The 18,101-nt window shown below is 36.1% G+C and overlaps 1 protein-coding gene across 2 annotated transcripts in view; it reads right to left on the bottom strand.

The window, feature by feature from the left end:
• Nucleotides 1-521: 521 nt before the first annotated feature.
• The window catches only part of Kitlg (KIT ligand), an 84,868-nt gene continuing 67,288 nt past the window's right edge, over nucleotides 522-18,101 (bottom strand). The window contains exons 7-9 of one of the 2 annotated variants that reach the window (XM_078053039.1): nucleotides 14,075-14,184; nucleotides 13,355-13,422; nucleotides 522-12,115 (exon numbers count right to left, since the gene is read on the bottom strand). In XM_078053039.1, coding sequence (XP_077909165.1) covers nucleotides 12,076-12,115; nucleotides 13,355-13,422; nucleotides 14,075-14,184 — 218 coding nt within the window. In that variant the 3' untranslated portion in view covers nucleotides 522-12,075. The remainder of the gene's footprint in view (nucleotides 12,116-13,354; nucleotides 13,423-14,074; nucleotides 14,185-18,101) is intronic. The other variant, XM_078053040.1, reaches the window with a different exon arrangement.

Genomic DNA, 18,101 nt, shown 5'->3' with positions numbered 1-18,101 from the left:
TGTTTGAGTTGATGGAATAAGGTGAGAAATTTTACAAGTTTTGCTTTGGAAAATGCTACTAAGACTAGCGTTAATTTTCATTTTCTATCAAAATTTATAGTTAGAGTTATCCTCATAAGACTGAGCCTGAACACCAACTTTGTCACATGTCTCCCCAATTCTGCATCCTTTTTCTTTCTTTTGTGTCCCCCGGCACATAAACTGGGTCTCAGTTTTGCATGTAAGTGGTCACTTCAGTGTGACCTCATTTGTATTACATTGATTTTCACATATTTTCCCCAATTGTTATAAAACTCTTGAGATCAAGTGTTAAAACACCTTTATCTTCCTGGATTACTTTTGTTTACTTTAATGACTTTATTGAATTACAATTTCTTATCCATATTTCTACAAGATGTAGATTGACGACAAAGATTTACACAGAAAATATGGAATTCAGTTTGTAAGCTGAATATAAGCGAGATACCCAGCCACATTGTGAACATGTGTGATCTCCTTAAGATATTAAATGACAGGGCAAATTTACCATAGTGCATAAAATTCTTTATTTAGAACAATAAAGTATATGTATATATAATGTAATTTCAAAGTCAAACCTGTATAAAAAAGGGTCAGGACACATACCTATTTTAAAAAGTACACATACAGTATATACACATACACATCACATTTTACAACCTTTTTTATTTAATTAGACTTCAGTCATAATAAAACTATTTAGAATAGTGTTGACATACATTTACATTACAATATGCAAACTCCAATCTATGACTGAACTAGAGATACATCTGTGCATCCATCTAAATATCTGAATACTTTTCAAGTCCAATGATTTAGAAAACAGTGGCAAGTGGACAATATAATCACACATTGATCCTTAGAGTACAGGAAATAGGCTATTTCGATTGGAAAATTACATTAAGTCTTACAGGTCAGAAATCAAGTAAATGAAAACACCATGGTTTTTATTTTCAACAATTATTATCTTAATTTTATTAAAAAATAATATTATAAAATGTAGTTGGAGATGGCAGTTTTACATTTTTACAATGCTTAGCAAACATTTTAGGATCATAAGCATCCATTTTAATATGGATTATTTCTGAAACACCTTGCTATAAAATGAAAGTACCATTATTTGTCTTTAAAAAGGCATTTCAAGATTCGTTAATGGAAAGCAGCAACCCTATGAATTGTGTGATCAAACTCCACAAATAAAGCATTTTAAAGCCAATTTCAAAATAATGTTATTTCAAAGATAAGCTGGGTCACTTTAAAATTCTTGTCCCACCGTCCAAATCTAAAATGTAATTTATGAATTATCCTTTTATATATTGGTCCTAAAATATCTTTTGGCATGTATAAACTTTATGAGCATCTTACATCTTCTACTGTGAGCTTTCAGTAAAATAAGGACATTTAAAGGCTTAATTTGGTGTATTTCCAAAAGTCATAGGCATCTCCTTTTATCTCTTCCTTACTAAAATGTACTACTTGTTTTCATTCCTCAGAGGTGATCCAAAATATTTATTTAAGCAAAGATAAAAGCCATCTCTCATGTAAATGCTTACCCAATTCACCCTACTTGAGACTGAATTTCACTTTTACTAATGGACCCTATTTACATTAGAAAAAAAACAGCAATGACTTTTTAAGGTCAAGATGCTTATTCAGAGATTAGAGTTGGATGTTTTGTATGGGAGAGTTTCTGTTCTATTTTCTGCTTTGTCCATCATAAGCAATAAGGACTCACCCTCAGAGAAGAGAAGCAACCTCCAAGAAGGAAGGTCATTTGCCACAAAGGCAGAGTGGAGGCTCCTGAAAATCTTTTCCAACATCCATACCATTATACCAAACTGCCTTTATGAAGAATCCATTTCTGAATGAAGAATAGATACGGAATGACTAGAAGCTCCATATTAGAATTAGATCTTGAAACCAAAACCTAGCTGCAGAAGGACATTAGGAAATATCCATTTATTTCAGAATAGATTTTTCTGTTCATTTCTAACCCCAATTAGAATTAGAATAGCAAAATATGCCACAAAGTTTCTCTAGATACCTTAATGCTCAGTGAAATGTGTCTGTCTAGTTCTTACTAAAAGCAAATACTTCATTGTGGACATATACTTGTTCATATTTTCATTTTTTTCACAAAAGTAATCCTTTTTAAAGAGCTAGTATACTTGTTCTATTATTGTAATAAAAAATCAATTTGCCTCTGACTCATTAAAAGTGGCAGTGTGGCAAGCACATTAGATTATAAAACCATATCTAAGAAGATCACTTCACTAGCACTGGGCAGGCAGGCCCCATTTATCACAGAGCCTGTTTTACTACAGACGTGGTTTCTACCAAAGAGGTGCAGAGCTTTCAGTATAATTGAGAATCTGCAGACATATGAGATCATTTTAATTAAAAGACAATTTTGAAATATTACAAGAGAGAACTATTAGATACATGGCACCAATTTCAAAGGTGATTTCATGGTTTATCATCTCAGTGTAAGTTTTCCATAATTTATAATAAAGGATATTTGAACACATATGGGATAAAATAAGCAAAGATATATATATTTATATATCTACATATATGTAATTTTTAATCTCAAAGCAGATATGACATAGTTAATGTCCAAGCACCTAGCATCCAAAATAATGTTGAGCATTTTTCTATTATTCATGCGTTTTATTATACTTTAGTGTTTCAAAAATTGGCAATCCATGTAACTCTCAATGAACCAATACATTTAATAGACAGGATACACTCTTCCCTCTTTACCATGTCAGATTTCATAACCTGCTAAGTTTGTGCACTTAGCTCTATTGATTACTACCATGTCCTTCAGTGTTTTAAAATCCAACTACTAGCTTTGAGAACAAAACTAGATTTAAGGAAACTCTCAAGCTAGGAAATAGCATTTTCACATGCCCAAGGAAACTGAAACCACTGGATAAATAAATCAAGCTATTAGACTGAGAAGTATCAATCTTTTCCATCTATATACCACCTACACCTAAAACTCATGTTAACCTATGCTTATTTTCCTCAAAACAATCAATGCCACACACTGAGCTAGGTCCTTTCAGCAATTAAACTGATCTCTAATTTTATCACTAATCATTTGTACCACGGGGTATCTGAGGGCCTGAACAAGTGAATGCAGCTTCCCAATGCACTTGGATTGTATCTTGAAGAAATGGCCTGCACTTGAGGAAGCACAGCGCGTTGGACAAGAAAGGGACCCTAGAAATCAGCTGAGCTCTTTGGTATAAAAAAAGAGCAAAGGCCACGTACTGAAACTGGATGTAGATTAGCTGTGAAGACGAGCTAAAATCCAACTACACTAGAAATTCTTGGACCTTTGAAATCAAAGGAAAGCTAGCAGTTAATTTTTCATGCCCTTTTGTATAACTACATTGAAAATGGTCAGCTTATGGTTATAGTACATGGCACTGGTGTTATCACAAGGATTTAAAATGAAAAGCTTTGGATTCTTTTATGTATTTGTTCATGATCTGCTAGAAGAACCTTATCAAAGTAAAAACTCTAAGAAAAATCACTCTTTGACTTTAGTCAGAAGTTCTTTCAACTATTAAAAAATTGACCAGGAGAATTAACATAATGTCTTACAAATTCTGGCTTAAAAGTACAATTTACATATTGGGAATTCTGCCGATTTCACTCTTAACATGACAAACGCCATCACACATTTTAAATAGCAAACTGACATGCATAACTACATAAAGCTCTCTCTTTGTTTATTTTTAATCCATAAACCTTAATGAATATAGAGTGCCTGATCTTAAATAAATGGTTCCTTTAAACAGAGAATGGTGATTATACTATAAATAAAGTTTCCTGATTCCTTGCATTCTTGTAAAAGCCAAGTAACCTAGTTTTTCAATACCCATTTAGCATGTGGGTATGGTTTTCTAACCTTAGATGCTAAATATCATAATTTACTTTTTACTCTCTCCCATGGTGGAAATTGAAAACGGGACCTTCGTACATTCAGCATTTTCTCTCAAGTCCATTTACACGACTGTGTTGATAGTTTTAGAACATAAGCCTGTCATAGTATATTTTGCAAACACAATTTACATGCTATAGAATGGTCAAGAGAAAAGGCCGACTTCATGAGGGGTGCCAAAGATCCTCCTGGGAACATTCTTCTGCTGGGCAGTGTTTGTAGATTCTTCCTGGGGCGATGCTGAGAGTCTTCCTTATGCCAAGGCATTACGGTTCTAATTCAGCACTGGCTCCCCAGCATCGACAGAACCAGCCAGCCACCATGTCCATGAATCTAGTGGGATAGGGGTGTGCATGTCTGTGTCAGAAGAGATCAGGACCAGACCCTTCTTTTTCATCAGGAACTACAAGACTGATAACACCTGTTCCAACCCCTCTGTTCCCACGGCTTCCCACACCTGACTGTAGCTGATACTACTGAGATTTTACTTTTTTTTTTTAAGATAGTTTTCTAGATCCCTTTTTTTTAAAAAAAAAAAAAAAAAAGTATTCCCCCTACTATCCCGGCTGACATCTACTTGCAGAGACCAGAACGACTACAGGCTTCAGGTGGTAACTGTAGAGTAAAGCTGTGTGGTTTCTCAGCATTTCTGGAGCCGCGAACATGGTGCCTGCAGACTGGGACACATGCTTTCTCGCCCATCATCACTTGCAAGTTCTGAATGAGACCCCAAGACCCCCAGGTCCTGAAATAGAGTCCTGTTCCATGCAAGTTCTTCTTTATAGATGATTAATGCAGTGCCAGTTTCACAGTAAAACACTCTGTTCCAATTTCTGAATCATCCATATAAAGTCATGGGTAGCAAGAACAGATAAAGATGAGGTCTGTCACTTCAGACAGAATAGGAATTTGTTTAAAGCTGCTTCATTAATGAAGCAAACATGAACTGTTACCAGCCTAGAGGGAAAGGGAATAAAAAAGAGAGAGATTACGGTGTGTTTTCTTTCTGCTTTCTTTTTTCAATAGCTAAATTCATACAGAGCCCCAGAATGAATAACAGATTTATAATCGGTTACACTTCACCTTAAAGAAATGGATAAATTGTTTTCTTAGCTGTAGTGATCAGCCTACCCTCTCTGATCTCCCTGGGAACACTTAACATTATCTGAAATGATCTTATTTATTGCCTACATCCTTCCATTAGAATATAAACTCCATAAGGGCAGGGAACTGTCTTATCTTTTTTTACTGTTTTGTCTCAACTTCTATTAACAGTGGCCTGATACATAGTATACACTCAGTAAATATTTGTTGAACATAAAAATGGATCCATGAGTTCCCTTTGGCTTTCTTACCACCAATTTATCTCAGGGACAGCACCAGTTATCTCAGTTTGTGATGAGAGATTTATCAGTCTCTTTAGGTCGGAGTTTCTCTAGCAAGGCTACAAAAGGTAACAGACCAATGATGTGGGGAGAAGCAGTGAAGAACTAAGCAAAGTCTGGAGAATGAAGAATGGAGAAGTCTAGATAGAGGGAATAGCATGAAACAGATACCTGGGACAGGTAGAGAAGCAGGTCAGAGGCCACCAACAACTAACAGCTTCATAGCCACTAAGCAGCTTCAGTATCCTGACCATCTAGTTAGGTTCTACAAATCACTTCTCCCAACAGAGGAAATATCAGCACCAATATCTCCTTTAATATTTCCACGCAAAAAAAAAAAAAGAAAGAAATCCTGGCACTACACACTGACAATGGCCCGGGAGAGTTTCATTTTGGCATCACTACAACCTATTATATTTAGGGAAGCACAAAATGACATACTGTGTTTTATCTGTTCAGTGGCGGGAAACCACTGAGCTTCCAGGATTTTCAATTTTCCAGTAAAGTTTTTGTACATCCTTATCTACTTTTTAAAAAATTTAGAGTGCCTTCATTTTTATCTTCAATCACATCTGCTAAATAAATTGTTTTGCATTTCTCTTCTGCCCTACATACTCTCTTTTCTTACTTTTGTGCTTATTAAGCAATTCTAAACCCAATGACCACTGGTTTCAAAATATTGCGATCATTACACAAAATATATACAAAATTTCATAGTGTGAAGAATAATAATTGCAGTACTTTTAGTATTTTTGGCATACATCTAAAAAGCTATATTATTTCATATTAATTTACCAGAGAGGTCTAGAAACTAGAGAAGTGGTATGTAAGAAAGCAGAATTCAATCCAAAAAGAAAAATTAAGAGACTTTAAAACTTCAGAAAATCAAAATATAGAAGATATTTTAAAGATAAAGCATGTTAGAAAAGCAAAAGGGAATCTAAAAAATCAAAAGACTATTTTTTAAAGGTCTAAAAAATTTTAGATTCTAGAGTTAATTAAATGTAAAGAAGTAAGATTGAAAATCTATTTTTGATTTTGTCCCTGGGTCCCCTAGTAAAGAAAACAAACTTTAAGGCTGAAAACTGCTTTCACATAGAACTAAACTACAATTTTTGTAATGATACCCTGAATTTTTTTATAACAACCTCATGCAATAAGCAGGATGAGTATTATTATCCTCTCATGATATAGTGATGTGTCGCTTAATGATGGGGATGTGTTCCGAGAAATGAGTCATTAGGTGGTTTTGTAGTTGTGCAAATATCATTGAGCATACTTGTATCAACCAAGATGGCATAGCCTGCTGCACACCTAGGCTTATTATAATCTTATGGGACCACCATCAAATATGTGGTACATTGTTGACCAAATATCAAAGTGATCTCTGACTGCAGTTTGTGGGGTTTTTTTTTTTCTGATTTAGTTTATGCCATTTTTAGTATATGAGAAACCAAGGGTTAAAAGACACTGACTGGCTTACCTAAGATCCTATAATTAGTTAAGTTACAGATCCAAGACTTGGACTCAGGTCTAACCCTTTCTAATACTCTACTTTTTTGTTTTTATTGGTTGTTCAAAACATTACAAAGCTCATGACATATCATCTTCCATACATTTGTTTCAAGTGGGTTATGAACTCCCATTTTTTACCCCAAATACAAGTTGCAGAATCACATCAGTTACACATCCACATTTTTACATAATACCATATTAATGACTGTTGTAATACTCTTTAATGTGGCTGTGAAAGAAAGCTCAAAAACAACATTCCCAAAGCTCAAGAAACTTTTAGAAAATCTCTGGTAAAGAGTCAGAGATCTTGATAACTGGGAATCTTCCATTCCCAAGTCATGTGACCTAAAGGTCCAGACTTAACTTGAGCTTGTCCTTATTCCATTTCTAAGATCTACTTTCTCATGTTAGCTTGCTTTTTTCTTTTTTTTTTTTATGAATCTCTCCACATGCCTTACCTACAATGAGAATGTATTTCTCCACTTACCAGGCTGTGTAAGTCAAGAAACTGCTAACTGAGTACATGCTGCATTTATTATAAACTGGACTGGACCTTTTCTGTAACCTGAGTTACAGAGACCTGAGTCCTACTCTCAAGGCCTCAAGACATTTTGTAGATGATTCCCAAATCCCAAATCTCAACTGACACATTTGGCCACTGGTCAGTTTCAACTATATGTATCAACACCTTCTCCTGACCTCCCTTTTTCTTTTAATAACACTGCTAGCTGCTAGGACAGATCATTGTTGGATCCTGTTAAACTTCAAATACCATTTGAAGCTCGGATTTGTTGATGAATCATTTATTGCAATATCTCCAAAACTGTCTATACTTTCTTATGTCCACTCAGGTAGTCATTTTCTTACATCCAACTGGAAGACAGGGCCTCTTAGATAGTCTTCTATCCTCCACTTAAATATTCCCATCCTGGCTACACCTCTCAATTACTTTTGCTAAGCCTTTGCTGTGACTTCGTCACCTACCTCTTTTCTAACCCCTCAAACAACTCTTTAGATTGTCTGACGGAACATAAGCTATAGCACTAGAATTAAAGCCATCTTTCAAAATGATGCCCACCTTTTCTTCTCAGCATTTTAATCTTTTATGTGTGACCAGCTGTACAAAGTGACCTTTAAACACAGTTTGTACTTTGGGGCCTTCCTGACTTAGTTTATGCCATTTGCAGTATCTAGGTGAACCCTTTCTTAAAACCAATAAAATCTTACCAATCATCCAAGACCGAATGCCACCTCCATCACTGACAAAACAAAGTCCTTTTGTTCCACGTGATTTCTCTGTCCCTTTCAATAAGGTGAGCCATATATGCTTGTGTGTGGCACAATTCTAAGGGATGCCATCCACACCAACATCTAGAGTTGAGTTCACACCGTGTACAACCATAGGCAGAAGTCCCAACGCTGATCTCTGGTGGCATTTTGTCAACTTCCTTAGTTATCTTCTAAATTTCATAATCTTATAGTTTACTTTTAGAACTGGTTAATATACATATGTCTTATTGCCTTTTGTAGGCTATACAATTTGACATAACTGGATCCCATTAAGCTTTGTGTCCACCAATACGCATATGAAAGTTTGTTATAATCACATTTGTGGAAGAATAAAGAGCGAAACTTTCCCAGAGCATACTAATATAAATGCAGCTTTTAATGTTAAGTTATTTAGATTTTCTTTCTTTTAAATTGTGCTACATACAACCGAATACATGAAGAGTTCTTGTACACAGCCACATATGGATATTGGCATTAGCCAGGTGAAAAAAGTAGATCCTTAATTTCTCGTGTAAATGTTTTCATGTTTGATGTCAAATAAACACAATTTCAGTATACTTTTTCTTAGAAGCTACTATTTTTTTTCTAGTTCATTACTTAGTTCCTTCCATTTTCTTTCCTTATATTTCAATATTAGATCCTTCTAACCTTTTGTTTCCAAATTATGGGTTATTTCCTTTGGAGAATTAACTATTCCATATGATTTATATTCTAGTGTTCAATGTTTGTCTTGATTTGCTTTTAGTTAGTGAAACTTCTATTTCAAGGAGAAATCCTTATCATAAACTTGAGCCATTCCCTGTGTTTCCCTTTTCTCGTTAACTAAGAGAGCAATTTAAAATCTAAATTACAACTAATTTTTTAAAATAAATAATTACAATTCTACATTTTTCTATCTTGATACTTTTTACTATGTTTATTATTACTGGATGATTTCCGGTTCTGCCACATCATATTTTGCTCTCTTGAGCATTTCCCTGTATCACAAACTTACCTAAGTAGACTTACAGACCCCTGGAGTGTTTTTCACCTGAACTGGCACAAGGCCACGGTGCAGACTTTACTGTATACCATGGGTAGTCAATAAGTTCTTAAAAATGATATACACACATTTTGACTTTGGGATTTGTAGGTTCGTGGTGACGAGATGCTTTCCTGCCCTAACTATACCCTACTTTTCCCTCAGCACTTGAATTCTTATTTAACCACATAAATACTCAAGTTTGTCTTTTTGTTTCCATAAGTGTTATGCTCACATTATTATTACCATTCTTTGAGATATTCATTCATCTCTTCATTCATTTATTCAACAAGTATTTATTCACTACTTGTATGTACAAAGTATAAGTAATATGATTCAGTGGAATTCCAAAATTAAAAGAAACAAATACTGCTCTCTGAGAACTTATGGTTTCAAGAAGACACAAAATGTCTAAGTAACCATGATGCCCTACCATGAGTCATGTGAAATGTAACCTGAGTCACAATAGAGATTCCTTATAGTGGCAGTTTTGGGGGTGGGGGTATCCACACTGGGCCTTGAGAGGGCTTTGAAGAGATGGAGTAAAGGACTCTATGAAGGAGAATCCAGTCACTGACTTATTACAACCACCATCCATTTTACATTAACTGCTCAGTAGGTGTGACAAGTTTATTTCTGAACAATTTGAGTTCTTTTACTTGTCTAATTTGATTTATTATATCTACAAGTAATATTTCATACTTTTAAGGAAAATAAAATTAACAGTAGATTTCTCATATGATTACATTCCTCCTTGCTGTGCACATCTTACTGTCCCATTGACCAAAACCAGTAAACACACACATATATACACAGACACAAGATAGAAACAAGCCCTAATTCAGAACTATCTACCTTACCACTCAGTTAAATTTTTATATAGGCCTCATTCATTCACTCATTCATTCAGTCTCTCATTTAGCAAACATTTATCGAGTGTCCACAATGCACAAAAAACAAATTTTTGCTGAGGATATAGCAAGAGCCAGGCAGATCCAGCTCCTGTCCCTGCATGCTATCTGACTAGTAGAAATATGCATAAGTTTTTTGACTATGTTGTTTTAAAATGCCTTCTTTCTGGGCTGGGGTTGTGGCTCAGCGGTATAGCGCTCACCTAGCGCGTGCGAGGCCCTGGGTTGGATCCTCAGCATCACATAAAAATAAATACATAAAATAAAAGTATTGAATCCAACTACAACTAAAAAATAAATTTTAAAAAAATGCCTTCTTTCTGCCTCCTAAACAGGTGGCCTGGGTTTCCCCGTCGTAACTCATTCTCCAAATGTCACAGGACAAATGCCACAATTAAAGTCACATGACTGAAAATCTGTGTGCCCGAACAGAATCCCCACAATGCCATCCAAAACCAAACAACAGAGGTCAGTAATTGAGCTTTTATGAACCAATGAGCCATTTAATGTGTGGTTTGTGGATATCTTGCTTAAGAGAACTGAAAGGGCAGGAAAGAAATAATGAGGCTTGAGTTGGGATTAAAGGACAGAGAAAAGGGCTGCCAAGAAAAACAATGATTTCTGGTTGGTTAATATTGCTCTAGAAAATAGAAAGGGTCCAGTAAAGAATAGAAAAAAAAAAAATGAGCCAAGAAAGAAGCTAAGATGGGAATAGAAAAGAGAAAGTGCTATCCATGCTTTGGATGCTTTGGACACAGGGATTGACACTATGATTGAAGGAAAATAAAGAAGTGTTTGCAGCAACAGGATTAAGTGTTCAAAGAAATAGGCTCACTAATTACAATATCATATTATGTTGAGTAGCTGAAGAATGATCTTTTAAAACAATAAAAGTGAGTTCCTAGAGGAAGCAAGAGACTTTAGCCCAGCTCCCTGGGGGGAAGACTCAATCTGGAGAGAAATGTCTGAGTCTGGGATAGAAGTGAAAGCTGGAAGGTCAGTAAGGAAGAGGAAGGCTCAGCACAGACAGCATTGAGAACAAGCTCCAAGAGTGCACGGTCCTCTGAGACAAGACAGTGCAGGGAGGAATCAAGGTCCTTCGTATACCACTGTGGTAGATGTGCTCAGGATTCAAGGAGCAAGAGCACACTTAGAGCCAGGCAGCAGAAATGGAAGGTGGGGAGGGCATGAATTGATACTGGATCAAGCTAATGCCATTGGGGTGTCCCCTAACTACATCTACAGCTTGGGAGCAGGGAAAGTAGACAGGTCAGGAGATGATGAGCATTAGGTTCTTTGGGCCAAGCCTTACTCTCCTTCCTTGCACAGTCCCACTCCATACCACACATGCATAGCAGGTATCTGTCACTGGTTTATCCTCGGTGCATCCTGCTCTCTGGATTGCAATGAGCCATACTTATTACCAGTCATGTGACAAGTGGCTCTTTCTTTTGATAGTTTTACTCTGCTGATTGTACAATATTTTTACTTTTTCTCCTCTTCCTTAAAGTGGCAGAGAAACATTTTTGGTTTTCTCTTCTTCAGCACCTAACAAATGTTGACACTGTCATCTTATGGTGGTTCCACCTAAATGAAATTGGTTTTATTTATTTTTCCTCTACTAATCATATTTTATTTTACTCCTAATTTGCTCTATTTCTTTTGTCTAGTTTTTTTAACCTCAAATATACTCCAAGTAAATGTCAGCTGTTAATTTTTTTGTATATCTCCCATATAAGATGAATCAGGACTAACCCTGCTTTATCTCTGAAAACTTGAGAATACACAAAGAGTAAGATATGCACAACTCAATTATGTTACAACTTCCGTTAAAATACTGACATCTGCTTGATAGAGGATATAACAGTTTGTTTCTAAATTTTGGCCTCTAAAATGTTATATAGTTCTTACTAAATATTTCAGCCTGAATTGTACAAACTTACCAATGTATGAAGGTAACAGTGTTGATACAAGCCACAATTACACTTCTTGAAACTCTCTCTCTTTTTCTTGCAACATACTGAAAAACAAGAAAAATGCTTTATGTGCTTTCAGTCAAAGATTCTGAAATATGGTATAATTTGGGCATTGTAAAAGGCTATTTATCTGTAAATAAAGTAGCAAAACACTGCAAAATTGGGTGGGGAAACTCTCTCTTTTTCTTGCAACATACTGAAATACAAGAAAAATGCTTTATGTGCTTTCAGTCAGAGATTCTGAAGTATGGTATAATCTGGGCATTGTAAAAGGCTATTTATCTGTAAATAAAGTAGCAAAACACTGCAAAATTGAGTGGGGAACCTTAACTTCAGAAATACAACTACAGGAAAGAAGATAACTTTATCTGTCTCAATAGTCTTCCCAAAAAGATTAAAAAAAAAAAAACTCTTTTAAGTACATACTAAAGATGCTTATATGCACTTAATATGTGTGTACATAGACACAGACACAATGAGAGAAAGTAACATGTTGAAACTGCTGGGCACACTGGCTTTCATATCAACTATTTGGGAGGTGGAGGGAGGAGGATCTCAAGTTCAAGGCCAGCCCGTACAATTTAGTGAGACCTTGTGTCAAAATAAAATATAAAAAGGGTTGGGACGTAGCTGGTAGAACATTTGACTAGCATGGCAAGGCCTTGGGTTTGACCCACAGTACAACATACACACAAAAATCCATTTCGAAAATTACAACCACAGGTAAATAAAAATGAAATATTATTCCTGGGAGATATGGGGTATGGTACAAGAGTTATCAAGGTCAGCTATAATAATGCATGTTGAGAAATGTTAAAGGCTCTGAAAATCAGAGTGACATAAAACATATAAAGTAAGCAAGAGAAAGTCAATGAAAACATTTTGAAGAGGAAGTGACATTTCAGACAAGGATTTAAGGAAGAATATAACAAAGACTGAATTTAGAAGGGCTAGAGATTCTGTGGCAGCAATTTAGACAACAAATAATACAGAGTGACAGAGATGACTTGGCCAAAGAACTGTATTTCTTTGTGATAGTGTAGAAAAGAAAGAATAAGCAAAGGTACCTAAGAGATAATTATGAGAAGCTGTTATACAGGTAAATAATGTAAGGCTGAAGAGACAGTGAAAGGTCAGAGTCATAGAAGAGGATTTGGGACACATCACGAACCTTCATCATAAGATTAACAACTTCTCAAAGATGTAATGAGCATGTGCATGCACAATACCTAGTAATGACAATGTCGAGCCTGCTTGTGAACACATTTAACAAAACACAATACCTTATCTCATTATCCTCTTCGTTAATCTGTATATTTTCACCTGCCCTTGTAAGATTTGGTTGTCTCTTCTGGAAAAAGACCAAAGACATATATTATAAAAATGAAGTTAAGAGGTAGGTGGTCATTTATCTTAATATCAATAGTTCTGTAACAGTTTTTTCAGCATGCAAAATATTTTTGCAGCAAAAAGTTATGAAAAGTGCATGTGATATCAACTCAACATTTTTAGGATGTTGGGGTGAAAGAGTAAAAAAAGAAGCTGTCAGATTTGAGCAGTAATCAAATTCAAAAGACATTTCTAAAAGCGGAGTCATAATGATTTAGCACATTTTATAATTTCAGACAGGCTTCAATAAGAGAACAAAAGAGCACTAATGCAAATGGCATTTATTTGGTTATTACGCATATTGTATGATTCCCATCATATTTTCTTCCTTTTTATATTTAGTTCAACTCTTAAGCCCCATCCTGATCCTGTTCTTTAAGCATTGTGCTGTAGACTATGGGTGTTCTTAGCCAGAGGGATTATCTCCAAAGCATGAGCAACAGTGAAAACTTCTCTAAAATTTAAATTTTGTTGAGACTATAAGTTAAGGTAAGATGCATTGTTTTCTCAATAGGATCTTTTTTTGGAAAAGGGAAGACTGCTAGTGATATGTATATAAAGTATGAACAATAAATATGTGAAATTGCTCGATAAGAGGAAAATAGCAAACTTACCTTCCAGTATAAGGCTCCAAAAGCAAAGCCAATTACAAGAGAAAAGAATGCTGGCAAAGCCATGGCTGCCCATTGCAGGCTGGGGTCTTCGATGGAATTTGCTGCTTTCCCTGTGATTTAAAGAACACAGTCGTGAATCCAGAGGATCCATCCTACAGGTTTTCCTCTTATCCTGTGGTTGTTCCCAAGTGTTTCCATATGTACTCTTGACCTATATCTGCTTAAAGTATTCAAAAGTCTGATTTTTTTTTTCTCTTGAGTTTTATTTTTGCAAGACAATGTAAGTCCATTAATCTCCAAAAGATGAATGCATTTTAAAAAGAAAGAAACCACACAGAGAGAAGGAGATTTAAGTTGGTTAATGTTCATGCACATGGAACACAGCCTTGGCATACTTCCAGGGGTGAAAGGGTTCTCTATCAAACAATTCTATCTATGTCTTTATCTTCTAATGTCTTTTCACTTTCTCATTCTTGCCATCTTATTCCCAGATTTTAAAGATAACATTTTAAAAGCTGGACTAGGCTCTGTATACACTCAGTGAAGTCTACCTGGCTGAAAATCTTAAAGTCATTAAATGTATCCTGTAGTTGTAGTAATTTGGGTACTTCATGCTTATAATTATGGTTATTTGCTCATTCATACCTTCAACACACACTTACTGAATGCCAACTACTATGGACGGTCTACTGGTTGAATTTTTCACTTTTTACATGGAAAAGCTTAAAACAATATAACAGAGAATGGTTGAAGCCACCAGGGTCACCTTATACTAAGTATGTCAAAATAAGTAACTTAGTGACAAAGAAGACACACAGGATTGGCTTGGGACAACTTTCATGATCCTGCCTCCCTTTTCTGTGATAGGCAGAGTGATTCATGAATTAAATAAAACATAAATAAAATTTTGACAGATTTTTTCTGGATGCCTGCTCACAGAGATCAAATTGTTTGGAAACACACATATTTGTTGGTTTGTAAGAGGTAAATTTGACATTTTCTTTCAAAGAATTTAGAAATTATAAATTTCCCAATCATTATATGATCAAAATGTAAACTAACTCAAGGTAAAGTAACTCTTTCTAGTTGATTTTTCACCAGTATTTGGGTCAGCATCGAGCGCACCTAAAACACCTAATAGAAAGAACGAATTTACTGTGTGTGCTACTCAGTGTCTACAAGGGGAGAAAGATAAACTCATGGATTTTATCTAAGAGGTAGCATATAGGTGTTATCTACTGTAGTGAGAACAGGAATTGCCCATTTCCTCCCACCTCCCACTCCCTAGCATCTGTGAGCTGGGAGCAGAAAATTTCCTGATCACATGACTCCTGTTTCCAAAGAGACCCTGTTGATAAGATGTTTGCATGTGTGTTCACATGCATGTGTGGTTGTTGGAGGGGAGAGGATGGTGAGGAATATGCATGTAGTATTAAGTACCTGGGGCTGGGTAGGGATGTATAGCAAGTGGGGTCCTCATTTACCTAATCAAGAATCCCCTCCTTGAGATTGAACTAATAGTTCTTCTAGCCTACTCCAGATTTGTCCCACAGATCTTACAGTCCCACAAATGCTGTTTCAGGCACCTCAAATTAGACCTCAATACACATTTTCTCACCAAAATAAACTTGAATGATAAAATGAGATTTGGTACAATTGAAGTACAATTTGGTACTGATTATCACATTAATTTAGTTATTTTAAGGAAGATTACCCTCCTTAAAATAGTCTGGGATGTAAGTACCATTTATAAAAGTGTTTTCTATGAGAAAATAGATTCAGGCTTAAAGCAATTACTACCATTTTAGGAATTTTAATATTAATATCTAAAAATAATTTGGTTCTTTGTTTCTGGCTCCTTGGTGAACAGCCTGCTGTGGTCTCCACTGTCCATTGGGATTGTTGAGTGCATCATAATGACGAATTTGATTAGGTGACTTCCTGGAGAGACCCTAACCAATGTACAGAGAATGAACAAAGGAAGTTATTGATACTCTGCTCCAAAACCAGTGGAAAATTCCACTAAGTTAAGATGCTGTTAAGGAGAGCTCCATGACTAATGCTTGGTTAACTAGATGTTGGTATCAAGGCAGCCTAGCATCCCGTCCTCCTATTCTATCCAAAGGCCAAACCAGTGTCTTGGATTTTACTACTCAGACCAAGAGAAAGACTAGGCTCACTAGAAAAGGCAAAGAGACATTCCCAGATGGCGAGCTGTTCTAGAACTCACTACCTTGAGCCTTTCTCAGGTAGGTTGAAGGGGCTAAAGGAGAGGCTTCAAACTCAGCCATGAGGGAGTCCTTGCTAAGGAAAGCACACGTTCCTCTCTGTAGTGCTGTGACTTCTATCAGTTGACAGTTCCATCCCTAGGCTATGGGCTAACACAGCAGCAACAGTCTTCCTAGAAGACAGGGGAAAGGACAGTGACTCTAAAAACAGGGAGAAGAATGAATTGACAGCTATTGAGTGGTGCCTTCTATTTCCAATAGAGGTCAATGTTACCCTTACTTTTGTTATTTCAGTCATGAATGCATAGGGCTTCAGTTCTGCAGGGATACTAGGTCCCTTTTGCAGAGACAGAAAAAAACAAACACTTTATCATAAAAGGCTTGCTTACCCCTCAGGGAGGACTCCCAGTCTTGCCACCAGGAATTGATGAGGTTAAAATTGCTTGCCTTAAAGCCCATATGAAGGGGATTTGGATTCAAAACCCAAATGGTGGTAGCAAAGATTTACTTTTATCCAAAGACTGGTTGCAGAGACTTTGTGGAGAGGGAGAGCTCATTTGGACAAGATTTGAGTAATCCGAAACTCCTGGGTCATTACTGTATTAATTGTGTCTCATTATTACTGAGACTGTCCACTGTTCAAACTGCTTAAGAACTGACTTGTCTAATTTGATTAATAATAATTGAAAACTAGAAAATTAGAACACGCAAAACAAATAGTGCCGTGGCCAGGTGTGTTGATGAAAACCTCTAATCCCAGCGATCTGGGAGGCTGAGACAGGAGGATCACATATTGGAGGCCAGCCCGTGCAACTTAGTGAGACCCTGTCTCAAAGATAAAAATTAAAAAGTGCTGAGGATATAGCTCAGTGGTAGAGGGCCCCAGTTTGACAATCTTGCTAAACTTCTTTTTAGAGTAAGCCTGCTTAGGAACTCCACACCAATGAACATGGGTCTTTTGGTGCTTAGGAAACAGGCAAATCCTTCTAGATGAAGATCCCAAACCAAGTGCTTCTAATAATTACTGATCTGAGGTCTTACTGCATCAAATCATTCTCATAATCACTGATGAACTCTTAACTAGATGTCAGGCATGCCTCTAATACCTCTAACACGTGTATTAACTCAGAAACTCTGTGAAGTAGGTGTCATCACCTGCCAATTGACTGAGAAGTCAGAGAGTTTAAGTAATTTGTTTAAGGTCACACAGCAAGCCAAGAGCTATGGGCACCATGCGAGTCCAGGTGGTTGGGTTCAAAACTATTTGTAGAAGATGTACAGGGTAATGTCAAGGAAAGGATTTCTTTCCATATAATGTACACAGTTTGTATGGACCTCAAACTTAAACAACTCTTAGACACACTTTTACTTGGCATAAAGGATGTTACTATTACATTGTACATGTAATTCTCTTTGTATAAATAGTATGCTTGTTTATCCCATGAGTCTCCCTTATATACTCTCACCTTTCATATGCTCTGACCCTCTCTCATGGCCAGGTTTTAAGTCTTCTCCCTAAAAACTATCATGCCTTTTTCAAATTTCTCTGACCCTTCCCTATCCCCCCCCCCCAAAAAATCCCATCTCCTTTATTCTTCAAGTAAAAAAATTTATAGAATTTGTTTGTTATACATATCATTTACCCTACTAGAAATTTTATTTACATCTCTGCTGTTTAGAATGTGAACACAACAAATGTTGACTTGTGCATTGGTGTCTAAGTGGCACATTTATGAGTGACATTATACCTACCCAAAAGCTGTTGACAATGCAAGATCCATATATTTTTTAAAAAGGAA

This window comes from Ictidomys tridecemlineatus, chromosome 6 (genome assembly GCF_052094955.1).
Source record: "Ictidomys tridecemlineatus isolate mIctTri1 chromosome 6, mIctTri1.hap1, whole genome shotgun sequence".
Classification (NCBI taxonomy): domain Eukaryota; kingdom Metazoa; phylum Chordata; class Mammalia; order Rodentia; family Sciuridae; genus Ictidomys; species Ictidomys tridecemlineatus.
Note: the sequence above shows the minus strand (reverse complement) of the source record. Positions and strands in the feature narration are given on the sequence as shown.